We start from the raw sequence: 24762 nt of genomic DNA on the forward strand, positions 1-24762 counted from the left end.
CCAACCACAAAAATCTGGAGGTGCTTAGGACCCCATGGAAACTATCACCCAAACAAGTCCAATGGGTGCAATACTTCAACCATTTTGATTTTGTTTTAAAGCACATTCCAGGGGGGAGGAACTTTCTAGTTGATGCCCTCTCCCGCATGCCTCAGTACAAATGTGAACGGGAACATGTAGTGGACGCCATTATTCCCTCTGCTGAAACAGCTGCCCAAGTGACCACCAGACGGCAAAACGGTGACTGGCAAGACCAACTCGCAAGTGACCTAACCACGGGGCTCAAAACCGAACTGCTAGCAGACCCCTGGTTCCAAAACAACCAACACATCTTGACAAAAAGAGGAATCAAGTGGAAGGGCTACCCCTTATCAGAGGCATCTTAGGTGAAAAGTTGAAATATCCAGGCTGATCGCCTTATAGCAAAATTCCATGCAGAAAATCCAAGCAAGCCTGGGGGAGGGACACATCCCTAAGTTATACACCTGTGCTCAAATTGCTTTGTTTTACACAAGGAAGTGAGGGGAGCCGGATGTCAACGTCTTTCCATGACTACTATCAACTTGAGAAGGGGAGGAAATGACATGCATACTTTTGCCCAGAGTAAAAAGTCTCATATTTCTGTAACTGGGATGTGAATGCACATGTCCAGAACCCTGCAATAACATTCTGTTGGAGAATGTGATCGATGATTTCAGGCAGAGGGAAGGGGACACAGGTGTAAAATTCAGACATCATTAAGTGGGATTTAGTTTTGGCTCCACAGAAATCCATGCCAAGATGTTAGTCCTAATAAATGAATGGGGTTTTTTTTTTGAACTTTGTCTCAAGGCTCATAAATTAATTAGGTCAGCTCTTGGAAATGTCACAGATAGTTTTACTAAGTTTAACTTATTTTTTCAGCTTTTTTCACCATTTAAATTTTTTACCAAATTTCCTCTTATCAAACACATACATACATACATACATACATACATACATACATACATACATACATACATACATACATACATACATTATCATTAGCAATTATTTATCTATCCATTAAAACTATATTTTTAACATAATGCTCTAATTTTAACAAAAAAATTAAACCTCTTTTCTTAATCATTGTTTACAATTTATATCCAATTTTCCCTTTTATCATGTCAATACAAATTATTACATTATTATCATCAGTCATTTATTTAACGATAGTTTGACTATGTTTAACTTACTTTCCCCCCTTTTTTCACCATTTAAAAATTTTATACCAAATTTCCTCTTATCAAACCAATACATATGTATACATTGTTATCTTTATCAATTATTTACCTAACTTTATCATTATCACTATATTTTTAACATAATGCTCTAATTTTAACTAAATTTAACTAGTGTTTTATTATTAATTTTCATATCTCAACCTGTGTCTTTCCAGTAATAGTGTAGTCCTATTTCTTTTGCCATTTGTGGAATTGGTCTTCTGGTTATTTCCTTAATCAAATTTGTTTGGACTTCTCTTCACAACTTGTTGTTTATCTTGTAAAATCTTGAAACCCTCCATCAGCTTCCTTAATCAGTTTATCTTTGGTTATCAGTAGTGTTTTGGTCAAAATTTCTCCTTAACTCCATCCATTCTTCTCTTTTTTCTTCTTCTATACCTTGAAATCTGTAGTAAAGTACCTTTCCATCTATCTTCCCTTTCCTTGTTCTGCTCTTTCCATCTCCAACCACACTCATTTCACTGTCAATATCCATGGTTATCTTGCCTCTTTGTTCATTTCCCCCCTGGGTTTTTAGGACTCCAGCTTCCACTTTTTCCATTTGCTGAATATCTTCTATTTGCTGAGTATCTTCCATTTTTCCATCAGGTTTTGCCACATTAAAGTTTATATTTTCAATATTTTCCAATCTCTTCTCAATTCTCTCTGTTGTTTCTAATAATTTTTGAATTCCAGACATAATCTGTTGTAATGTTATGGTTTCTTTTTGTAATCATGTCATCCTTCCAATTAATAAACACTGCCACTCTTGTAGCAACTTCAGCCCTTGGGGTGCAATAGGGGGCAACGGGACTGATGCTTGTCCAACAAACCAGGTGAAATTATGGTTAGCTAATTTGGGATTTTTTTTATGAGAGGGTGCATGGTTCACTCAGAATATTTTTTGGGCTACCATGTTTCCCCTGAAATAAGCGCTTGGCCTTATTTCCGGGGAGGTCTTATTATTTTTGAAGTGCAGGAGACAGTGAGTTTGGTCATCTCATTGGCTGCTGCTGTGTTGCAATATTTTTGGGGAGGGCTTATTTTCATGGAAAGGCTTAATTCAGTATTTCTCATCCTTGGCAGCTTGAAGATGTGTGGATTTCACCTCCATGCTGGCTGGGGAATTTTGGGAGTTGAAGGTCACAAATCCTCAAGTTGTCAAGGTTGAGAAATTCTGTCCTAACTGATATTCATCACCTGACTGTGAGAATGAAGCCATGATGCTAGTTTGAAGCCACTTAGATTTGGCTCATCAATCTATTCAATTTGAAATGAAGCTGGATAGCAGAGTTTGTCCTGAGTTTTGCAACTGGAGAAGGATCAGCGCCAAGAGAACCCTGGTTGCCATTTCAAAGTGCTGTTTCCATTACAACCATATTTTCCATGTAAAAATGGCCAGATTAAGGGGGGGGGTGGAATAACTTTGTGGCTCTCAGCTGGATGCAGCCCATTTTTTTTGTTGCCTGGATGGCAGCTGTCCAAATCCCCTCCCATTAGAGTTATCATATTTTTCGGAGTATAAGACACACCTTTCCCCCCCAAAAGGATGGAAATCTGAGTATATCTTATACTCAAGGTAGGCCCGCCCACCCGCTGTCCCCCACCCGCAAGTGGCCCTGGGAAGCATGGAGGTCGGAGCTCGGTTGGTGAAGCGGGCGCTATGCAGGAGGTGTAAGGCAAGGCGGCTAGCAGCTCTGCCTGCCCTTTCTCCAGATGACCCAGGCGGAGGGCGGTTGACTTCTGCTCCTGGCCCAGGAAGAAAGGGGAGTCTGTGGAGAAGGAGGCTCTCTACTCTGCAATGTGCAGCAGGGAATCGGGGAGGAAAACATTTTCAGGTGGCAGCATGCTTGATTCGGGGAGGGGATCGCAGTGCTGCCCCCCCAAAACACTTTCACCCCAATTTGTGTGGAGGCCAAAAAAGCTCCGACCGAGGCAGCAAAGGCACATGGGCTTGCCAGGAAGCCTGGCACCGTGTTTACGAGATGGCAGCATCCAGGAGGACTGAAGTGCTGCCTCCCTATCGAGCCTTGCTGTGAGGAAGCCAGGCTTTCAACACCTACGGCTATAGGCAGGAAGATGCGGGCGTCTCGGGAGTGGAGCCTTCGGGGCTACGTCCCTCTTCTGCCCCCATGAAAATCACCCCCCTCACTCACTCACTGAGTTACTGTGCGTAGGATGATAGGGTTTGTTTTAAATAGATAAAAAGATCTGTGCCAACTGGAAATGAGGACAGCCCTGATCCTGATGCTGGTAGGCAGAATCCCCTCCCCCCCCAAATTAAGGTGCGTCTTATATTCTGGTGCATCTTATACTCCAAAAACTATGGTGCTTTCTGTAGTCCTTCATTCACTCATCAACTGGATCTCTGAAAAATCCAACAACCATCCTCTGACGTCACTTTGCCATTAAAACCCTCCAATCCCCCTGATAATTGTTTGGAAAAGGTGCAATTGATGTCAAACAGCCTGATAATCTTGTATTTCGAATCCATTATCTCTGACTTATTCCATGGTCATATGGTGTTCTCAAGAGAAAAGGCATTTGCCAGCTGCTGTGCGAACAAGGCTGGATGGGAAGACGCCTCTCTGACTCTGTCACATTCACCTATCTGGCTTCAGGCTTCAGACTTTTTCCTTTGGGGCAGAGTTGAAAAACCAGCAACCATTGTTTGTGTTTCTAAATTGCCTGGCCAAATGATCAAATCTGTGCGACCTTTAGAAATTTTCTGCTCTCTTTTCCACCATTAACCGCCAAAGCAATCTTAGCTGATTTAACTTGATGTTTTAAAGATGGGGATGGCAGGTGAAGCGAGGGTAGATCCCGCCTAGACACCCTTCTAAATGTGTGGCCACTGGGGGTGGGGATGGGAGCCTTATGGATAGAAGAGCGCGTTGCTCCATGGAGGTTTTCTCCTCCCATTCCCCCTCCCTTTTCATCCCTTTAAAAATGGAGGGGGACTTTTAACCTGATCCTTCCAAATGATGCCAGTGTGGAGACTTCCCTGCATGAGGGCAGGGTGCCAGAAGGTGTTGCCCTCCTCTGCTGCAGGGGCCCTCATGCCAGGGGCTTCATCTGGAGGCTGAGGACATTTTTCCTGCTGCACAGATGCACAAGAGGGAAGGTTTCATTTCAAGGCTGCGTTTCACAAGGTTTCCTTCATGGCAGGACTTGATGGCAGGCAAGGCATCCTTGGAGCCATTGGAGTCTCGCCCTACTCTTCTCCTGGACGGGTCATTCGTGGAAGGGTCAGAAGGGTCCCAGCTTCTTTCTTTTAGTTAGGCATCTCAACACTGGGCTGGCAGCAATGCTTCAGGGCAACCGAGTCTGCTGCAGCCCTTCTAAACATCATGAAGGACATTGAAAGATTGTCACTTTCTACTCCTCCCCTTTTTTCCAATCATCCTTCAAGATAGAACTATTAGGGACCAAGACATCGTGGAGAGTTTTAAGGGAAGGGCCTTAACCATCTACACAGCAACACTTTGGTGTCCCCTTGCTAATTTTGAAAATGCTAAAAAGGGTCAAACTCAGTATTTAGATTGAGGACCTCTGGGAAACCCCAAGGATGTGGAAAAGTTGGAAAAACATCCAAGGAGAAGGGGATAGCTGGCCACTTCTGTACTGCTGCAAGAAAGCTACCTGGTTATATTCTTGAGCTCAGCTTGAAGGGGTCTTTATTTTTTTTAATCAACTTCTACTCTTTTCTGCTTGCGTTGTGGCTTGGGAAGGGAGTGAAAAACCAAAAATCATAGGCAAGAATATCTTGAGAGTCCCTTTTGAAGAGGAGGGCTTCATCTCAGTCTCAGAAATGGGAAGCGTTGGTTATACGGATGGCCCAGCAGTAGCAATTAGTTTAATGTATGATAGGTCTATTCAGGGCTAAATCTAATGTCCTAGTGGTAATTGGGTCAATTAATCCTGTTCTGAGGTCCCCACAGTACACTGATCCACAAATGACCCAGTTATATAGAGCAGTGTTTTTCAACCTTTTTTGTGCAAAGGCACACTTTTTTCATGAAAAAAATCACGAGGCACACCACCATTAGAAACTGTTAAAAAAAATTAACTCTGTGCCTATATTGACTATACATAAAGTAATTTTCCCACGGCACACCTTACACTATGTCACGGCACACTAGTGTGCCACGGCACAGTGGTTGAAAAACACTGATATAGAGGGTACATGACAAGTGATCTGATAAGAGCTATACAGATAGAAAATTGAATCTGAATACCCTCACATGAATCCCAGAAATGAGAGTGGAGGTTTGTTCTCCAGATATGTGGGGCTTTACCCGCAACCTCCACCCTCATTCTATAGCTGAGCTACAGATATTTGCCACTAATCCCAGAAATCTAGAATTGGAGGTTTTTTCAAATCAGACTCCAGATCACTATATGGGCTTCCATTTAATTTTTGTGGCAATTTTTTCAGAAATAGTTTGCTAAGGCGAATAGAGAGAGGAACTGCTACAGAGTCCCCCAGGGATTTCCTGTACTGAGGGGGGATTTGAATCAGATTTGGGCTGCTTATTTTGAATGTTATGTGTCTAGGTAACAGAAAACACTGATTTGTTTATATAACACAAAAATCTGCAGGAACACAACTGCCTATATTAATGCACCAGTGGGAGGGGTGATCTGGCAGAATTAACTTGGGTCTATTGGTGCAGCCTCTCCCGCCCCAGCCAAAGTGAGAGTTGTTGGGCTTTAATCCATTTGCTAGTTCTGGGAGGAGCTGATCTGGCAATGTTTTCTTTTGCTGCTCCCTGTGTACTTCACCCGCTGGGATTCAATTAAGTTGCCATCCTCAGGAAAGGTATCTATGGTACCTGAACTTCAGAGGCCATCATGAGTCCACCTTGGGTTGCATCTACAGTTTCCTAATGAGGCATCTGATGTAGCAAATTCCTTGGCTTTGTTTCTCGAGACATTTGGAGACATTGTTCCCAGAAGTAGTCAAAGAGCATCCTTGCTGTCTTTCGCTCTCTCTTCCTCCCAGCTTATCTTGATTGCCAACTGTTAATCGGAGCACACAGCCCTGGGGGAGGAGAGATTTCTCATTATCGCCCCCCTCTTTTTTCTTTTTGGAGGCAGCTGGGCAGCCTGTACATTAATAGATTAGTTTCAAGATTTGAGATTGTTAAGAGCTAGAGGAGGACTTCACAGGGATTCTGCTTGGATTTCGTGTGGTGCAGTTGCCATACACATCAGTGAGGAAACCATCACAACTTTTATTTGGCCTTAAGGAGCTGCTCTTTCTTCAAGGTAGAGTATCAATTTGTTGGCTTTTATTAGGCTGTAATGATTTCAAAGCTTTTACCTCTTGCAGGAATAAACTGGAATCATCAATTTTCCATATAACTAAATGGAATCTTCATGATCAGAAAGAGTTTAGTTTTGAGTGTCAAAATGCTGATGACAAATACAAGGTAGACCTTGATACATTTGCCTCCGAGTGCAGATGTTAGACTGGTTGAACATTTTCTTTGATTCCCATTGGTAACCAAGAATGTTTGCTTTCTATATATCTGAAAGAATTAGTTGAGATTTGGTTCCAATTTCTTGACAATTTACTTATTGGAAGATTTATTTTGAAAAGGGTGCTGACTTTTCTTGGCTTCTTAAGACATCTGAGAGACTGTGCAACTGACATCACTGTGGACATGGGAACCAGTTATTAGGAGTTATTGAATTTACTTTTGCCTCTTTCTATTTGTGGTGCTCAGCTTTCTGATTCTTTTAAAGGCTGTGTGAAAATTGATTGCATGGTGTTTCTTCATTGAACAGAGGTCCTTTAATGCCTTGGAAGTTAGTTTTAATTCCATCTGTGCAGGTGCTTGGGAGGAAAATCTCATCATGCCTAAAGTCTCTTGCTGTGTTCAAGGCTAAACATATGACCTGAATTTTGGTATTCTTTCAAAAAAAAACCCACAACCCCATGACATTTTGAGATGGCACCACGTGAAAACTTTTGCCTGCTTCAGGCTCCAGAACAGCCTAAATGAGATGTGAGATGAAATGAGATACTAGCTCAGAACATCTGGGAAGTCTTCTGGGGTACCCTAAAAACTGATAGGCTTCCCTTCACTGGAATGATTTGGTTTTCCTTACATTAAGTAGTGGGTTGCCCTTGATGGCCAAAATGCCTCCTCCAGCTCTTGGGATGCCCTGATCCTGTTCCTCTGGAGAAAAGAACCTTCGATTCAGTCCTCCTCATCTGCAGTTCTGGAAACAGAATCTGGCCAGAAGTGCCCCATTTTCTTGTCCTGAAGACCAGCAACGGTAAAAGGGTTCCTGGGATTTCACTTGAATTCATCTGCTTTCTGTTGGGATTGTGCAGCAGGTTTGGTTTCATGTGGGACTATGGACCAATGGACAACAGTGTAGAAGGGTTCATCAGGGGGGGTTTAATCAGCTTTTCTGCTGGCTTTCAAACTAGTTCAGAAAGATTATACAAATGTAGCCAAGGCAGGTCATAAAACTCACTGGACTGATAGCTGCAAGACACATGGATGATGGTGAGATTAAAATCAGAGGAAGGAGCCATGGGGATCGCAAGATGTGACCAATGCTGGTTTTACTCTTTTTGGTTTCCTTACTCTAAAAAAAAAAAGATTTAAAATGTGAACATATGTAGGCCTGGAAAACATCCACTGGAGATTTTAATTTATAGTCAGCAAGTTTCAAATACTGTATGTAGTCCATGTTTTTCTCATGAATGAAGGTGAATCTACATGTCCCAAGATAATGTTGCAGGATCTAATCTGGGTCGGTCACTGGGACCAGAGGCTTAGTCTTCCGAGCTTTCGGAATCATGCCGGAGCCCATCCTCAGGGAACTTCTCTCTCACGCCAGAATGTGTACTTTGGGCTATTCTGTGTGTTGGTTTATACGGTGCCTGGTTGTGTGTGGCTTTTTAAATGTTGATTGGGGTGTTGATGGCCAGTTATGAAGTCCCTGGCTGTTGTTTCTTTGTGTTGCCAAGCCCTTGCCTCCTGAGTACTTGATAAGCTAGTGGTAAATCAGCACTCCTGTTGATGCTGCTTCGCAACATAAAGAAACAACAACCAGTGATTTAATAGCTGGCCGTCAACACCCCAATCAACAATTAAAAAGCCACACACAACCAGGCACCATATAAACACCAATTATACCAGACTAGCCCAAATCACATACTCTCTAGAGAGAAGGTCCCTGATGATGGGCTCCAGCACAAGTCCTAAACTTCGAAAGACTAAACCTCTGGTCCTGGTGACCAACCTAGATTGGACCCAAGTTTTTCTGTTCACTAGAATTTGCCATGCAAAATGAATTTTCCTAGTTTATAAATAAATATTTCCATAAATTTTAAGTAAGAAAAAAATCTCTCTGATTGTGTTAAAACAGTTTTGTTAAGCCTGTAGATTTTTAAAAAAAACCCTCCTTTGGGGGTATTTCTTGAGTGTTTCTCAGGGGCTCCTTAATGAGAGATAAAGGCCAGTTTTCTGATGGAGACCACAAAAAAACCCATGGCTTGATCTAGACTGGGCAGTCAAAACATCCCAGATGCCAAGGGAACATCTCTCTACATTGTTGTCTAGAAAATGACCTGGACCACCCACAAAGATGCCGGAGTTCACTCAAGGAGATCCATGTCTTCATCTTGCCTGCATTTAGTTGGTCTATGCTGTAATATAGTTAGTTTTGTTTCCATATAATCTAAAGTTTGTGACTTTAAATCATAGGCCACTATATAAAATACGGTTCAAACAAATGTTGGCTTCATGCCACATGAGAACCCAGGAATCCAACTAGTCCAGTTGGACCATTCCACAGTCCATTCACACTGGTTTAAACAGGGTTGGTGGCTGTAGAATACTGAGCTGGATTACATGTCTTGTTTTATTGAGTAATATTGCTTTATTGAATAAGCCACAACGAACTGAATATACATGAGCGGGGAGTCAGAAATTCTGGCTTGGAAAAAAATTCACACAACTTGTGAAATCTGAAACAGGCCAAGCCCCAGTGATTGAGGATGAAATATGCCACGATCTCCAGTTGAGCAGAAACCAGAAGATAATATACTCTTCTTTTACCTGCTTAAAGAATCTTGTTGGGATGTGGACAAAGATTTCTTCCCTAACCAGAACTGACTTTACAAGGCAAAATTCTACCTGGCATTTAATTTTTTGAAACAAAATCTTCCAAAAGAGTAAGGGGCGTCTACTATTGTCTATGTTTCTACTTTCTCCAATTGTAAAAGCAAATTAGAGAGATGTTAAACCAGCAGCATTAATACAAACCAGAATTGCAGATGGCTTGAGGCCGCTTGAGCTGGGAAGACGGAGGCCAGGAGAACAGAAGTGAGCAAGCTCTTTGCAAGAGGCCAAATTTCTCTTGGCCAAACATGGTGTGGAATCTCTCTTATTCCAGCCTTCTGATCTTATTCAAATTCTAATCAAATCAGATTCCAATAGCCTATTCGCTTTCCCACCTACGCAGAGAGACCAATCATTCTGTTTCCAGGATTCAGAGGTTGCTTCAAGCTGCCTTTCCCTGTGGAAGGTAAGTGTTTTATGTCTGCTGTGGCTGATTCTAGGCGTATGATGGAGGCCAAGCTAAAGGAAGAGAGAAGGCGGCTGAACCATGGCAACCACAGCAGTAAAAGTCTTGTGTAGCGCAAGCAAGTAAACATTTGGTCTACACTCTTAGGTTGTGTGTTTATACAAAATACACCCGGTTTAGTTAGTTAATCCAGTTCTCTGGGTTGGTTGAGGTACTGAATTACAATAGTTCAGCCAGTGCCAACATGGTACTCTGAAGAGATAGTGCTAAAAAACAGAATATTTTTTTCTTCCTTTGGAGGCGTGCAGGTTTTTAAATGATGTGAAGTTTCTTTTAGAAATCGTTACCCTTTTTGTCCAGTTCTGCACTCCCTAGAGAAAGGAAACCTACCCCTGATTTGGGGCAGTTTTGCCATCATGCTCTTCCTCAGCCTGCTCTCTCTCCAAAGAAGTCAGGCAGCTGGGAACCTGTGACCAAAGAGTGGGAAGCAAAGGAAATGTTGCAAGGGGGTTTGATGGAGGAGGAGAAGGGAGGAACAAGCTGATCGACCTGATGAAGTGAAACTGAGCAGGGGTGACCTGCCAATCGTGTGCTTGTCCGTCCTAGCGAGAGACGTAGCTAAGCTGCACTTAATACTGATGCAAATATAGCAAATATATATGTAAGACGGCCTTGACAGAGACAGAGAGGCCTAGGAAAAAAGGGCTGAAGCTCCTTTTCATTCCAGAACAATAAGGTAGCATTTGGAATTGGCTCCGGCAGTTGCCTCCCTGATTCACCAAAGTACAAAAGTACAACACAATTAGACTTGTAAGGTTATGTGATGATAGGCAATCTCAGCAAAGGTAGTTTTGGGGTTCCTGTGGAGTTGGGTTCTTGGCCTGTCATGTCATGTGGGGCTGACAGCAAGGTCAGAGGACCACAGGCAATCCTCTCAGAAAAGGTGAAAAGCACAAGCCTCCAGCAGCCACTTCCTACCAGAAAGCTAGATTCTCACAGACTCTTATTGCACTTTACTGTAATTAAAGAGGAATTTAGGTGATTAGTAGTGAATCATAGAATTTGTAAATGGCTACTTTAGTTTTCATTTATGGATGAATGGCAGGGCCATTTAGATGCCTTTGATTATCTTTCTGTCTCTTGATGCATGTGAGTTATAGCAGGTATAGGGGGCATATACGTAGCTCCATTTTACTTCTGCAGCACTTCTTTCTGAGAATTCTGGAACAGCTCTCCAGGGACATTAGTGGAAGAGGAAAAGAGTACAAGAAATTGTGATCACAAGAAGACCCCAAGGAGAAAGAAGTAATCCGTTGGAAGCAGCAAGTTAGTGTTTGAAAGCCAGTGGCAAGAAGAAGTGGATGAACAGGAGGAGTCCATGGAACTGGGGCTGTTCAACCAACTGGAAGCTCACAACGGAAGTGAGCTTCAATCCCTCTGAGATATTATTATCATCCTGGCCTTTCCAGAATAATAGAAAAGATTCTCAACTCTGCAAGGATCATCAAAGCCAAATGTTTCCTCTGAAGAAATCATAAATTCAGTCAGAGAACTGCTTTACATAAAACATGGTTGCCCGTAAAGCGGGAAATTCTTAATGCACGGAGACCCATACGTGATGACTCCTCCAATCCAAACCCACTGTTTGTACAAACAATGCCTAAATGGGTATCAAACTGGAAGAATTAGAAATACGATATGGGAATGCAAGATGTAACTTGTGAATGTAGTGCCTGAAGGATATTTGTAAAAAAGCCTATAAGTCTCTGCCCAAATTCTTGTCCTTGAATGCAAGAGCTTGTTAAAAGCATCTGGTTAAGATTGTGTTGAAAGAAATGTCCTTCTGGGTTCGGCTCCAAATGGGGAAAAAGACACTGGAGACATGGAGGCTGCTTGGAAAGATGGTTTTAATGGCGGACAGGACCACATAGCTTGAGCTCCTGAACAGAAAAGGTGATCACATGCTTCAATGTTGGTGGAGAAGAAGAGAAGGGAGGCTGAGATGCTGAGTCCCTGGTTTTATGCCCTCTCTGGCCTTTGATCTTGAGCTTGTATTCTTTTTGTTTGTTTGTTTTATAAATTTTTATTTTAAACACATAAGCACATCAACAGAAACAAACACATGACTTAAAAACAACATAGGAACAATAAGTTCCATCGTATATCATACAGCAGTTCCGTATCAGTTTCTTTGCAGTTAGTGTTTTCCCTTCTATACATTTCTATCTTGCGTTCATAATCTCCTTATTCGTTATCCATTTTTATGTACAATTCTTTATTTATTTATACTTAGCTACTTATGACCAAATATTATTTACCTATATTGTGCTTTATATTTTTACTGTCATTTATTCTCTTACATACAGTTATAGGTATTCTTTTTCTTTGCCATTCTTATACTATTATTATTCCATTTAAAAGGTTATAAGGTATAGTTTGGATTGCTTTGTTTACCATCCTTCGCACCTGCTGACACCAGCTTATTTTCTCTTTCTTTTCTTTTCTCCCTCCCTTCCTTCTCTCCTTCCTTCCTTCCTCCTCTCCTTCCCCTTCTTCCTTCCCTTACCTCTCCCCTACTCCTACTCTCTTTCTTCTCCTTCTTACCCTCTCTCCTTCTCTTTCTCTCTGTTCCTCCCTCCTCTCCTTCCCTTTCTCTCCCTTCCACCCACCTCTCCTACCTCTTTCTTCTTCCCCTACCTCTCCTCCACACTTCTTCTTCCCCTCCTACTATCTCTCCTTCTCTTTCTCTCTCTTCTACCCTCCACTCCTTTCCATTCCTTCGTCCCTCCATTCTCTACTTCCTTCCTCCCCTCCTTTCCTTCCTTCTTCCCTTCCTTTCTTTTTCTATTGTTATAGGTCTCTGTTTCAAATCCCAGTTTATGTTTTCTTGGGGATGGTATTTCCACAAACCCATTTTTGTTTCATATCATTTCCTTTTTTCTCTTTCATTCTACAGTCTATATGCCAGCTATCGTCCTGATTTGATTTCACCAATCATGATCCCCTTGTTTTACTCATTCACTCATTTCATTTCATGCTTTTTATTTCTTTGCTCCATCCATCTATACCATTTATCCCATATATGGTAGAATTCTGATTCTTCCTTTCCCTGTATTTCTTTTGTTAATTTATCCATTTCGGCACAGTCCATAATTTTTCTCATTATTTCATCTTCATTTGGGGTTAGTTTGTTTTTCCACTTCTGGGCAAAAGCGATCCTTGCTGCTGTAAGTATATGTAGTATTAAATATTGTATTTCTTTTTTGTATTTCACCGACATAATTCCTAATAGAAAAATTTCAGGTTTCCAAACTATTTTAACCCTTGTTATTGCCTCCAGCCAATTTTTGATCCTTTTCCAGAATTTTTTTGCCTCTTCACAAGTCCACCATAAATGATAATATGTTCCATGTACCGAATCACATTTCCAGCATTTTGGGGAGGTATTTGTTGAGATTTTAGCCAACCTTGATGGTGCCAGATGCCATCCATAAAGCATTTTGTATTGGTTTTCCTTGTATGGAACTGATAGTGTCATTTTTAAATTTATTCCCCCAAATTTTTCCCATTTGTCTAGTTCAATGTTATAGCCAAAGTTCTGCGCCCATTTTATCATTTATTCTTTCACAATTTCCTCTTCCATTTGATACTTCAGGAGGAATTTATATATTTTCTCTATCATCTTTCTATCTGGACTTTGAATAATTTTATCCAATTTATGTGATTCTGTTTCAATGCCATATATTTTAGTATCTTTATTGTATTTAGTTTTAATTTGGAGGTAAGTTAGCCAATCAACTTTCATATTCTGATCTGCCAATTCTTCAATTGTTTTTAAGTTTCCCTGTCTGTCAATTAAGTCTCTGTATTTTAGGATTTTGTTCCAATCTGTAAAATTTGGGTGTGTCGTACTTTCTGTTGGTGATAGCCAATTTGGGATTTTCACATAGTGGATTTTTTTGATTTTGAACCATTGTTGCAGTAAGGCTCTTCTAATTAAATGATTTTGAAAGTATTTGTGCGTTTTATTTTTGTCATCCCATAAGAAAGTATGCCAGCCTGCCTGCAGGTCATGGCCTTCTAAGGTCAGAATTCTTTTATTCTTTAGCTCTATCCAGTCCTTCACCATTGTTATTGTTACTGCTGATGCATATAAATCCCAATTTGGTAATGCTAAGCCTTCCCTCTCCTTGCTGTCTTGCATTGACTTTAGTTTAATCCTCGGTTTACATCCCTGCCAAATGAATCTAGTGGTTATTTTCTTTAATTCTTGAAAGAATTTTTTACCTGGATTAATAGGAGCGGCTTGCAATAGGAAAAGGATTCTTGGTAAAATATTCATTTTAATTATTGCTATACGTCCCATAAGTGATAACTGAATATTCTTCCAATTTTCTAAATCTTTCTTTATTTGTATCACTAATTTATTATAATTATCTTCTTTAATTGTGGAACATTTTGCTAACAACCAGATCCCCAAATATTTTACTTTCTTAGTTAACTGCAATCCGGTTGCTGCTTCCAATTTCTCTTCTTGCTTTTTTGTCATGTTCTTAGTTATCATTTTTGTTTTGTCTTTATTGATCTTTAGCCCTGCCACTTCACCATATTCTACTAATTTTTGAATTAATTTCAAGCTGGATTCTAATGGGTCCTCTAAAGCAAATACTAAGTCATCGGCATAGGCTTGGACCTTATATTCTTCATTTTTGAGTCTTAGACCTTTTAGCAATAGCAATAGCAGTTAGACTTATATACCGCTTCATAGGGCGTTCAGCTCTCTCTAAGCGGTTTACAGCGTCAGCATATTGCCCCTAACAACAATCCGGGTCCTCATTTTACCCACCTCGGAAGGATGGAAGGCTGAGTCAACCCTGAGCCGGTGAGATTTGAACAGCCGAATGCAGAACTGCAGTCAGCTGAAGTACCCTGCAGTACTGCATTTAACCACTGTGCCACCTCGGCTCTTTTATAAAAAATTTATTCCCTGGTCTTTCCGAATTTCATTTAGTTAAGTTTCCAAAGTCAATATAAATAGCAGAGGAGAGAGGGGGCATCCCTGTCTGACTCCTTTTTTATTTCAATATTTTCTGTTAGATCTCCATTCATCAGAACTTTGGCTGTCTGAGTGTTATAAAATCCTTCTATCATTTTTATAGTTTTTTCTCCGAATTTCATCTCATCCAATAGTATTGTTATAAATTTCCAAATTACGTTATCGAATGCTTTTTGTGCATCAAGGAAAACCAGTACCATTTGCTTTTCTGGATGGGCCTCGTAATACTCTATTATGTCTAGAATAACTCTCGTATTATTTTTCATGTGTCTGTGGGGTAAAAAACCATTTTGGTCTGGATGTATTCTGAGCCTGTATTCCTATTGGTTGTCAGACTCCCATGGGGCCATGCAGGGGCAACTCTCTAGGCTGCATTTTGAATTCAGGTTTGGTTGAGTTTTCAGATGCCATGTGGTGAGTTGGGTAAAGTGCCAATATTATGATGTCTTAATCCCATCCCCCTGGAGCTGATGGGGAGAACTCTTTATTATGTAAAGGGAATGGCTTGGCCTTCCTAATGGCCCATTGACAAAAGAGCGGGGAGGTAGGAAGCTGCAGGGAGTTTCTCTTTAAAACATTTCTCCTTTCAACATCCAGGGAAATATAATATTCTGCCTTTTCAGTATTTCCTAACATATTTAATTTTTCTGGGAGAGGGCTGGGTGATAACTTTCCATAATTGGAAGGAGCAAGAAATAAATTAATACAACTGTAAAGTTTCATATATGCCATCTTTCTAAAGCATCTAATGGGGACAATACGTTTCTAAGTCAACTTGCCAAGTTCTCCAAAGGACAGGTTAATGGGAGATTTCCAGGCCTACTGTAAGACAAACTCCCAACAACAGATCGTGAAAGTTTCATTTTTCAGAAGTTGGAAGAAGAAACAAAGGAGCCAGCAATTCTGAACTTAATTCTGACTAAGAAAGAGGAAATTGTTGATGATCCAAGGAGAGACGCCTTGGGGGAAAGTAACATTATTGGGATTTTAAAAAGCAGGGAAGGAAGACCTTTGGAGCTTTGTATTGGACATTGTAAACAGTGCAATGATACGGAGAACTGTTCAAAAAATCAATTCTTTGGATCACAGAGTTGCAACATCATAAATGGAGGCCAGAAATTCTTCAAAACCACCAGTGGTGTCTCTGGTGTCACAGCTCACAGATGACTGCCTAAGAAGAGCTTTGGAAGGTGAAAGACTAGAATAATGGTAACTCCTTGTATTCTGGACCCTGCTGAGTGCACAGATGGAGGTTTCTACAGACAACCTGTGTCTTCCAGATATTTCTGAGTTTAAAATCCTCATTTTTGCTACCACAAATATCTTTGGATCACATGAGATTGAGCTGGCATTTGCACTTTCCCCCTCAACCAAAATTAGACTAGACTGTGATGTTTCGATGTTTCATATATGAGTGTGTATGTGGGTATGTGCATAATGGTTATCTTTTGTGAGCTGAATGCAAAAAAATTCATTTTAATGTAAGTTGATCAGTGTATTTTTAAAGTGGCAACAAAGTTTTTATTCTGTTCTATAATCTCCAGTGGAAAATACCCATGTGCCAATTAATACTTGACTGCTCAAGAACTTTAAATGATTGTGTCCCCTTTGTTAAATGATAGGGCCAGCTCTGCTAGGGAGGATGTTAGATATTCACCCCTTCCACTATGGTTTCCATGGTTTCCACCCAGGTCTTCTGTTTCGGCGGGAACAGAGGTTTGTTCCTATTGGTTGAAGGGTCTGACATCTCCCCATAAAAGGGCTGCTGTCAGACTCAACCTTTGCTGGATTGTTCTCACTTGTACACAATAAAAAGCTGTTGTTACTCTTAACCTGTGTGTGCCTATCCATTACCCAATCTAACACTGGCTCCGAGGATGGAATTGGAAGGCAACTAGGCGAACCAAAAAGAGCATAGAACTCCAGTAAGTGCATCCAGCCCGGAGCCTCAGCACTGCAACGAGTGGCCATTTTTGAGTGGCAAACTTAAATCATCCTCTGTACGCAAAATAGCTATGCACGCCCCACCAGCTCTGTATGACCCAGTCACTGAGCATTGAGAATCATACATGCTATGATTTGACTGCTTCCTTGAGGCGAATGACCTCATGGGCGTTCTGGAAGGCCGCAAGAAAAACATGTTCCTCGGATATTGTGGCCGGGAAGTGTTTGAGACTGCTAAAAACCTCTTGGAGCCAACGTCGCTTCAAGCTGTTCCCTGGTCCACGCTACAGCAAACGCTTAAGACTCACTATGTGCCCAAGCCATCCAAGCATGTTTGTCGACATGAGTTCAACATAAGGAACCAGAAGGAGAGCGAGTCGATTAACAAATACATGGTGGCACTTCTCAAAGCAGCCGTGTATTGTGAGTTCCGAGACTTGAACGAGCTATTTCTAGATCGCATAATTTGCAGCATACGGGACATTACCCTGCAGAGAAGGTTACTCGCTAAATCTAACCTTACTCTGCAGATTGCATTGGACAAGGCCAGGGCGTCCGAATCAGCTGCCAAATCTACTGAGGCATTGCAGTGCCAATGTACGCCTCAAGAAGCGTGGAAAAGCACTCGAGTTCATTGTGAAGCGGCCGAACCCGAGAGCTCAGAAGGAGAGGAAGATGACAGCTGCCACATGTGCAGTTGCCGCACACAACCAGCACGCAAATTCAAGCTGCATTTTCCACTCTGCGCTAGCTGCAGAGGAGAGGAAACCATGCCCATTCGTCTTGCCATTTCCGCGACACAATTTGCCAACGTTGCGAGCGAAAGGGGCGCATCGCCAAGGTGTGCCGGAGCGAATTCCCTGCCACCACCTTGCAGCCTAGAGACGCACCAAGCCGCCAACAGAGGCCCAACCCAGGGGCCTGGCAAAAGCCACCATGGCACCCAGAGGGCAACCAGAGAGTCACCTATCACACATCGATAGGGCAAGTCCGCTCCAGGTGGCCAAAAAAGCTGAAGGTCACTGTCCTCATACAGGACACTCCATGCGAATGGAAGATCGATACCGTGTTGTCACTAATGATTATACTGTAGTCGGCCCTCAAGCAAGTTATTCTGAGCCTACAGAAACAGTAGCTACACACCCCTGACATCCGCCTATGCGATTACCAGGAAAACAGGGTCCCCATTGTTGGCCAAGGCACTTTCTGCATGAATTTCAAGCAGTTCTGCGGGAAACTCCCCATGATGGTGATCAGCGGCAACCTGCAGAGCCTCCTGGGGCTTGATTGTTTCCAAGCACTGGGCCTAGAGGTGACTGGGATAAACTCCTTGAAGGATGACGGCGCAGAGGCCATCTTTAAAAAGTTCGAGGACATCTTTGGCACCGGTCTGGTTAAGTATGCGGAGATCCCAATCTCTTTTAGCTTCAACCCCAACATAGCACCAATTAGGCTAAAACCCAGGAGAGTACCTTCGCTCTCCGCCCCAAAATTGACAGGGAAATTGACAAGCTCGTGAGCCAGGGAATCCTAGAACTGGTTGACCACGCACACTGGGAGACCCCTATTGTGACACCTGTCAAGTCTGATGGGTCTGTCCGCATCTGTGTGGACTACAAGTGCACAATAAATAAAGCGCTACAACAAAGCGCCTACCCTGTACCCATTGTACAGCACCTACTACATTCGTTAGGCCCAGGAAAAATCTTCGCAAAATTAGACATGGCAACAATTTCCTGTAGATGGCGCTACGGCAGAGGCCCAAACCATTGTGATGCATAGGGGTGCATTCAAATGTCACCGCCTGCAATTCGGCGTTAGTATCGCCCCTGGACTGTCCCAAAGTGTCATGGAATGGCTTTTGCAGGGGATTCCAGGAGTCGTCCCCTATTTCGACGACATCTTGGTGTCAGCTGCAAATGAAGCGCAACTTTTAAAACGTGTACAAACAGTTTTGGCTAGAATTATAGACAAGGGCCTCCGCCTCAAAAAGGAAAAATGTCAAATTAATGTGCCAAGGGTTGAATTCCTTGGGTACCTGATTGATGGTTCCGGGATTCACCCAACCACACAAAAAATTAAAGCTATTCAGGATGCCCCCACATCTCGCAATCAAACCAGGCTGCAGGTGTTCCTCAGGCTCCCTAATTTCTACAGCGTCTTTCTTAAACAGAAAGCCACCATTGCTGAACCATTACACCGCCTCCTGGCCAAGAATGCAAAGCTGCCGCATTTGCCGTGGTAAAACGACTCCTGTCAGCGGACTCCTTCCTGCCGCTGGTGCTGACGTGCGACGCATCCCCTTCGGTGTCGGCACCCTCTTCGGCGTCAGCACTGTCCTCAGCTACCGCCTGCCAAATGGAACCGAAGCCCCTATTGCTTTTCACTCCAGGACCTTGTCCGCTGCTGAGCGGAATACAGCGAGTTGGACCATGAAGCTTTGGCTGCTGTGGCCAGAGTAAAAAGATTCCACGAATATCTTTACAGCCAGGACTTCGAACTGGTTACAGACCACAAGCTGTTGTTGGGCTTACTGGCTTGTGACCACCCCACACCAGTGTCGTTATCATCTCGCATGACCAGGTGGACAATTTTCCTGGCTGCGTATTTCTACTGCCTCATCCACCGACCCGGTTCCACCTTGGGGCACGCTGACACTTTGAGCCGCTGCCCGTTACCAGAACTTCTTGCTGACCCTACCCCCAAAATGCCAGTCCTCCTGATTGACTGCCTGGAGATGGGACCCGTCTCATCTAGTGACGTTGCCTGTCACTCTGCAAAGGACTCCACGATTAAGCAAATTTTGAACTGGGTGTGGAGGGGGTGGCCCAAGGTGGCCTGTTGGGGCTGATTTTAAAATGTATTTTGCTAAACACGAGGAGTTATCGGTTGTGAGTGGTTGTCTACTGTGGGGGGACTGGGTGGTTATTCCAACCAAACTGCAAATTGCAGTATTAGAGGCTTTACATGTAGGGCATCCTGGAATCGTCAGGATGAAGTCTTTGGCTAGGAGTTACGTCTGGTGGCCTAATATGAACAGGGAGATCAAAGAGTGGATGGCCACCTGCACACCGTGCTAGGAATCCAGACCAACTCCCCCAGAGGCACCTGCTAAGGAGTAGGAACGACCTCAAGCACCATGATCTAGAGTGCACATTGACTTTGCAGGCCCAGTTCATGGCCAGACATTTCTTGTAGATGTGGACGCCTACTCGAAGTGGTTGGAGGTAGTCCTAATGACTTCCACTACGGCAGAGGCAGTCATTAAGGTGCTATGGAGACTTTTCTCCAAGCATGGACTGCCCGACGTCTTGGTCTCTGACAACGGGCCCCAACTCATGGCCATGCAGTTCGAGACCTTCCCAGCAGCTCAGGGAATCAGGCATACCCTGGTCGCTCCATTCCATCCGGCCTCCAATGGTCAGGCGGAGAGAATGATGTAATCTGCAAAAGAAGCCCTCAATAGGATGGGCACGGGAGATTGGCAAACATGGGTTGACCACTATTTACTAATTCAACACATCACATCCAGCACCACCACTGGGAGAAGCCCTCTGAGCTTCTCATGGGTCATTGGCTAAGGTCTCACTTAGACCGGCTACACCCCAATTATTCTGCCGCCTCGCCCCCAGACTCCACAAGCAAGATTCAAACATTTAGCGTAGGGGGCTCGGTATACGGCCATAACTACACTGAGGGAACTCTGTGGATGCCTGCCACGGTGATAGGCATCACCGGCCCTTGCTCCTACTTGGTAGAGCTTGAGGACGGAAGAAATTGGAGAAGGCATGTTGACCAACTTCGTGGCCGCCTCTCCAATTCCGTACTTAGACAACCAGAGGTAACTCCTGAACGAGTTAGTCAAAGCCCTACCCAAATGGAACTAACACTCATTCCTTCCACAGCCAACTCAAGCCCGAGTATGTTGGAGGACTTATCTGATTGTGTTGCAGGCCCACAGCAAGCTCCGAGGAACAGGGCTCTAGAAGCTCCAGCCGCAGCCTGTGGAAAGTTCCAGGAGCTTCCACCAAGTGGAGCTGAGAAGCAAACAGGTCCATCCGACCTGTCCAAGGAAACTCCTCCTACTGAACTGTGCAGGTCAGGCAGAGCAACCCAAAAGCCCGCCTACCTGCATGACTACGTCACAAATAGGATTGTTCCATCTAGGAGGGGAAGGGTGTTAGATATTCACTCCTTCCACTATGGTTTCCACCCAGGTCCTTTGTTTTGGTGGGAACAGAGGTTTGTTCCTATTGGTTGAAGGGTCTGACAGCTCCCTATAAAAGGACTGCTGTCAGACTCAACCTTTGCTGGATTGTTCTCACTTGTTGTACACAATAAAGAGCTGTTGTTACTGTTAGCCTGTGTGTACCTATCCATTACCCAATCTAATAGAGGACTCTGAGGCCAAGAGATTGCTCTGGAAGCAGACAGCCACCTGCCCTTTTGTTACCCACCAACGCAGGTCTGCCAAAGCAGCTCTTTGCATCCGATTAAATTTTGCATTTTCATCTAGCCAACAGCAGCTGCTTGCCCCCCCGCCCCACCCCCCAGCATTTAGAAGGATTTGTTAGTTAAATGCTAATGCCACCAGATAAATGATGCAAATCGTGAGGTGGGAGAGCTTTATTTCCCAGTTAGCTCAGGGAATCTTGGGGACAAGCCTTTGAAATATTGGATGTATGTATGCTGGAGTCACTTTGTAACCTCAATAACCTTTAAATGAAAGAAATGGACATTGAGTCACACTAGGGCAGTGATGGCTAACCTTTTTGCCATCACGTGCCAAAAGCAGGAGGAGCGCAGGAGACATGTGATCCCCTTTTGCAACCTTCTGACAATCAAAATCAATGGGGAAGTCAGATTCACTTAACAACCAGGTCCTTAACTTAATAACTGCAGTGATTCACTTAACAATTGTGGCAAAAAAGAATGTAAATTGGAGCAAAATTGATGTAACAATTTAACAACTCTCACTTAACAGAAATTTTGGGCTCAATTGTTGTCATACGTCAAGGATTTACCTGTACTGTTAAATCCATCCATGATGGAAATTAATAGTGAATCCAAGGTGCCCTTTGGCATTAAATCTTAACTTCATCTCTAGCCTACACAGGCAGTCCTCGACTTACAACAGTTCATTTAAAGACTATTCAAAGTTGCAACAGCACTGAAAAAAGTGATTTATGATAGTTTTCACACTTACAACCATTGCAGCATCCCTAGTCATGTGATCAAAATTTGGAAGCTTGGCAACCTTGGCAACTACAACCGTCATAAACACAAGTAAAAAATGAATCAAAATGGCCCTTGCAGTGTCCCTGGGTCATGTGATTATCTTTTGCGACTTTCTGACAGTCATCGGGGAAGCCAGATTTACTTAACTGTATTGCTCACTTAACAACCAAGGCAAGAATGGTTGTAAAAGAGGGCAAAGTTTATTTAAGAAATACTTCACTTAGCAAACAGAAATTTTGGACTCAATTGTGTGCAGGCTTCCTGTATTGCAGGCAAAAAACCTGATGGTAGTGGCAGTACCTTTCGTCCGAAGCTCTTTGCGACAGGAATCCCTCCAGACGACTGAATCCTTTTTTCCTTTGTTTTTCTCTTTAGAGAGGCGTCTCTCCTCCTTCCTTGATCAAAAAATTGACAGAGGCCAGGCTCCATGGATGAGTGGGATCCCCCCCAGTGGAAAAAGGAAATTGAAAGCCTTAAGTATCAGTTGGCTTACAAGCGGGAGGTGTCATCAAAAACAATTCCTGAGTGAGTTCACCAGATACTGTTTGGTGTAGAGAACTAGAATGTTACAACCCTTGAGTTTCCAGCCCCTAAAGTTGCAGAGAAAAGGCTTGAAAATGAGTGGGAAATGTGCAATAAGAGGGAGAGGGGCTAGCAGGAATTGTGATTATTCAGTTTTTGTTCCAATTATTATGTATCAGTCTTTTTATGTTCAGTACAACTTGACCAGTTAAATAATGAACAGTTGCATTCAAACACAGTTGGGTTTTTTGGTGATTTGCAATTAGTATACTTTGTGAACTCTACCCATTTGGTGAGCAGGATTCCATGCAAACTTGGGAAATGAGTAGAGACAAGTTAACATGGAGGCTGGATCGGCACATTTACATTTCCAGATTTAATTTCCAGTTAGAACTGGAAAGATCCAGCCTGAAATCTGGCAAACCCAGGCCATATTTTGAGTTTCTCCAACATTCTGGTTGTTGAAGTAAACCAAACCAAGTCGGATGATGGCTTTTGATCAGAATAACCTATTGATAAGCCTCCGTGCAGAGAAATCAGGCTGGGAATTCCACTGCTGGCATTATTTTACATCTCTGGAAAGAAATCATCTCTGCTGTGCATTTCAGAGTATAATTCCCCTCCTCCTGATACAAAAGTAAAGATGATTTGATGTAGTGCTCAAACACACTAGACTAGCAGAGAGAAAACTGGTCATTCTCTTCCAGCATCCCTTTAGACATAAAGCCAGCTGGGTTTGTTAATGTGTCAGAAGGCAAACTGCTTGGACCTGTATTCACCTGTATGAACCAGGTTTGACTCAAAGGCTCGGGAAGAAGGGATGGAGGGCAGCAAGGAGAATACATTGTTCACATTCTGCATCCAGAAATCTCCTGCCTTTTGTGATATCATGATACATGCTTTTATTCAATAACTGTTTTAAAATAATCACATGCAGATTTACTACCTTTAAAAAAAATATCTTATTGTGATGGCAGAAGAGATTATTACAGAAAAGTATCCAAGAGATTTCCTGAGTTTTGGAGATTTTCAAATACCATTATACCAAATGCAGCCATCCAGAGATTTGTATGAATGATGTGGATGTGCAAAAAATTAAGGCTCTGAAACAAAATTCTGCCGCTCCTCCTCCTAACTTCTCATGACTTTCCTGTAAATTCCTGCTTGCAATTGTATTTATAAGTAATTTAACAACACTTTTTAAAGATGAGAATTTTACTCCTGGAGATGATAACTTCATCAATCTGTATAACAAGAGTTCAAAGTATAACACTGGATGTTAGCAGTGAGAGATCTTGCTTTCTGTTCCTTTGTAGATTCCTTAAATGGATTGAGGATGGGATCCCAGAAGATCCATTTCTGAACCCAGAACGCATGAAAAACAACCCCTGGGTGGAAAGAGGAAAATGTACAATCCTCTAGTCCATATTCTTAGCCCAGCACCATCCCTGATTGACAAATGCTTTCCTTTGGATATGCTCCAAATTTGCATAAACAGAAGGCTCCAAAGTTATTTGCTTGCCACTCTTGCTAAATTCTCATTCCTAGTCCTTTGTTAGTGCTGGGGCCTTATGTAAGGACTGTGTTACAGGCTTCCCAATTATTGGTCTCTGGGGCACTCTTGGGGTGGGTGTGGCTTAAGTGGAGATCCAGCTTTGTGCACAAGGGGCTCTGAAGGTGGGCTTTCCCACAGCTGTTCCCTCTGAAAGTCTGACGGCACTGTGTTTGCAATGTCTCCCAGATCCTGGCTGTGGGTTTGCTTCCAAGGGGTTGTCCTGCAGAAAGCCGGATTATCCTCACGGGGAAAGAGTGGCCTGGCCATCTGTTGTGTGGTGGGACAGAACCAGGATGAACATGGCTTATCCTCATTGGCACAGAATGATGGGAGCCTCCAATGCCACATTGCAGTATGTTTATTTTAAACCCGTCAGTTCATGATTTGGAAACCACTGGGAGGGATAAATTTGTATGAAGGAGACTTCCTATTTTGAATCACTTAACTAAAAGAATGGAAATTAATTGTAACCAGAAAGAGTGAAGCAGAATCAAAGTCCTTCTTAAGAACCCCACCAATTGCTCTTTCTTGTAACTCTAATTTTGTTTGCTGTCTTCTTTCTTTTTTTTAGATATAAACATACATTTTATAAGCATTTTCATTTTTTTTGTATTTTAGGAAACAGTTTTGCAGTAAAAAACTGCATAAGT

The 24762-nt window shown here is 42.7% G+C and overlaps 1 protein-coding gene and 1 pseudogene across 1 annotated transcript; both read left to right on the plus strand.

Annotated features, from left to right (window-relative positions):
• Positions 1-5957: 5957 nt before the first annotated feature.
• On the plus strand, positions 5958-24658 carry GNG13 (G protein subunit gamma 13). The gene is made up of 3 exons (XM_014064926.2): positions 5958-6515; positions 22411-22560; positions 23874-24658. Exons 2-3 carry the CDS (start codon positions 22463-22465, stop codon positions 23977-23979), a joined length of 204 nt encoding a protein of 67 aa, XP_013920401.1. The 5' UTR covers positions 5958-6515; positions 22411-22462; the 3' UTR covers positions 23980-24658.
• LOC148042737 (uncharacterized) lies at positions 16962-21206 on the plus strand (annotated as a pseudogene).
• Positions 24659-24762: the final 104 nt, after the last annotated feature.

Source organism: Thamnophis sirtalis, unplaced genomic scaffold (assembly GCF_051295495.1).
Source record: "Thamnophis sirtalis isolate CommonGarterSnake01/CBP01778 unplaced genomic scaffold, rThaSir2_p1.2 scaffold_14, whole genome shotgun sequence".
Classification (NCBI taxonomy): domain Eukaryota; kingdom Metazoa; phylum Chordata; class Lepidosauria; order Squamata; family Natricidae; genus Thamnophis; species Thamnophis sirtalis.

Excerpts from the sequence above, each read along its gene's own strand:
- GNG13 (XM_014064926.2), top strand. The coding sequence starts at position 22,463 with ATGGATGAGTGGGATCCCCCCCAGTGGAAAAAGGAAATTGAAAGCCTT. Across the intron at positions 22,561-23,873 it reads TCATCAAAAACAATTCCTGA|ATTCCTTAAATGGATTGAGG; the intron begins GTGAGTTCACCA and ends GTTCCTTTGTAG.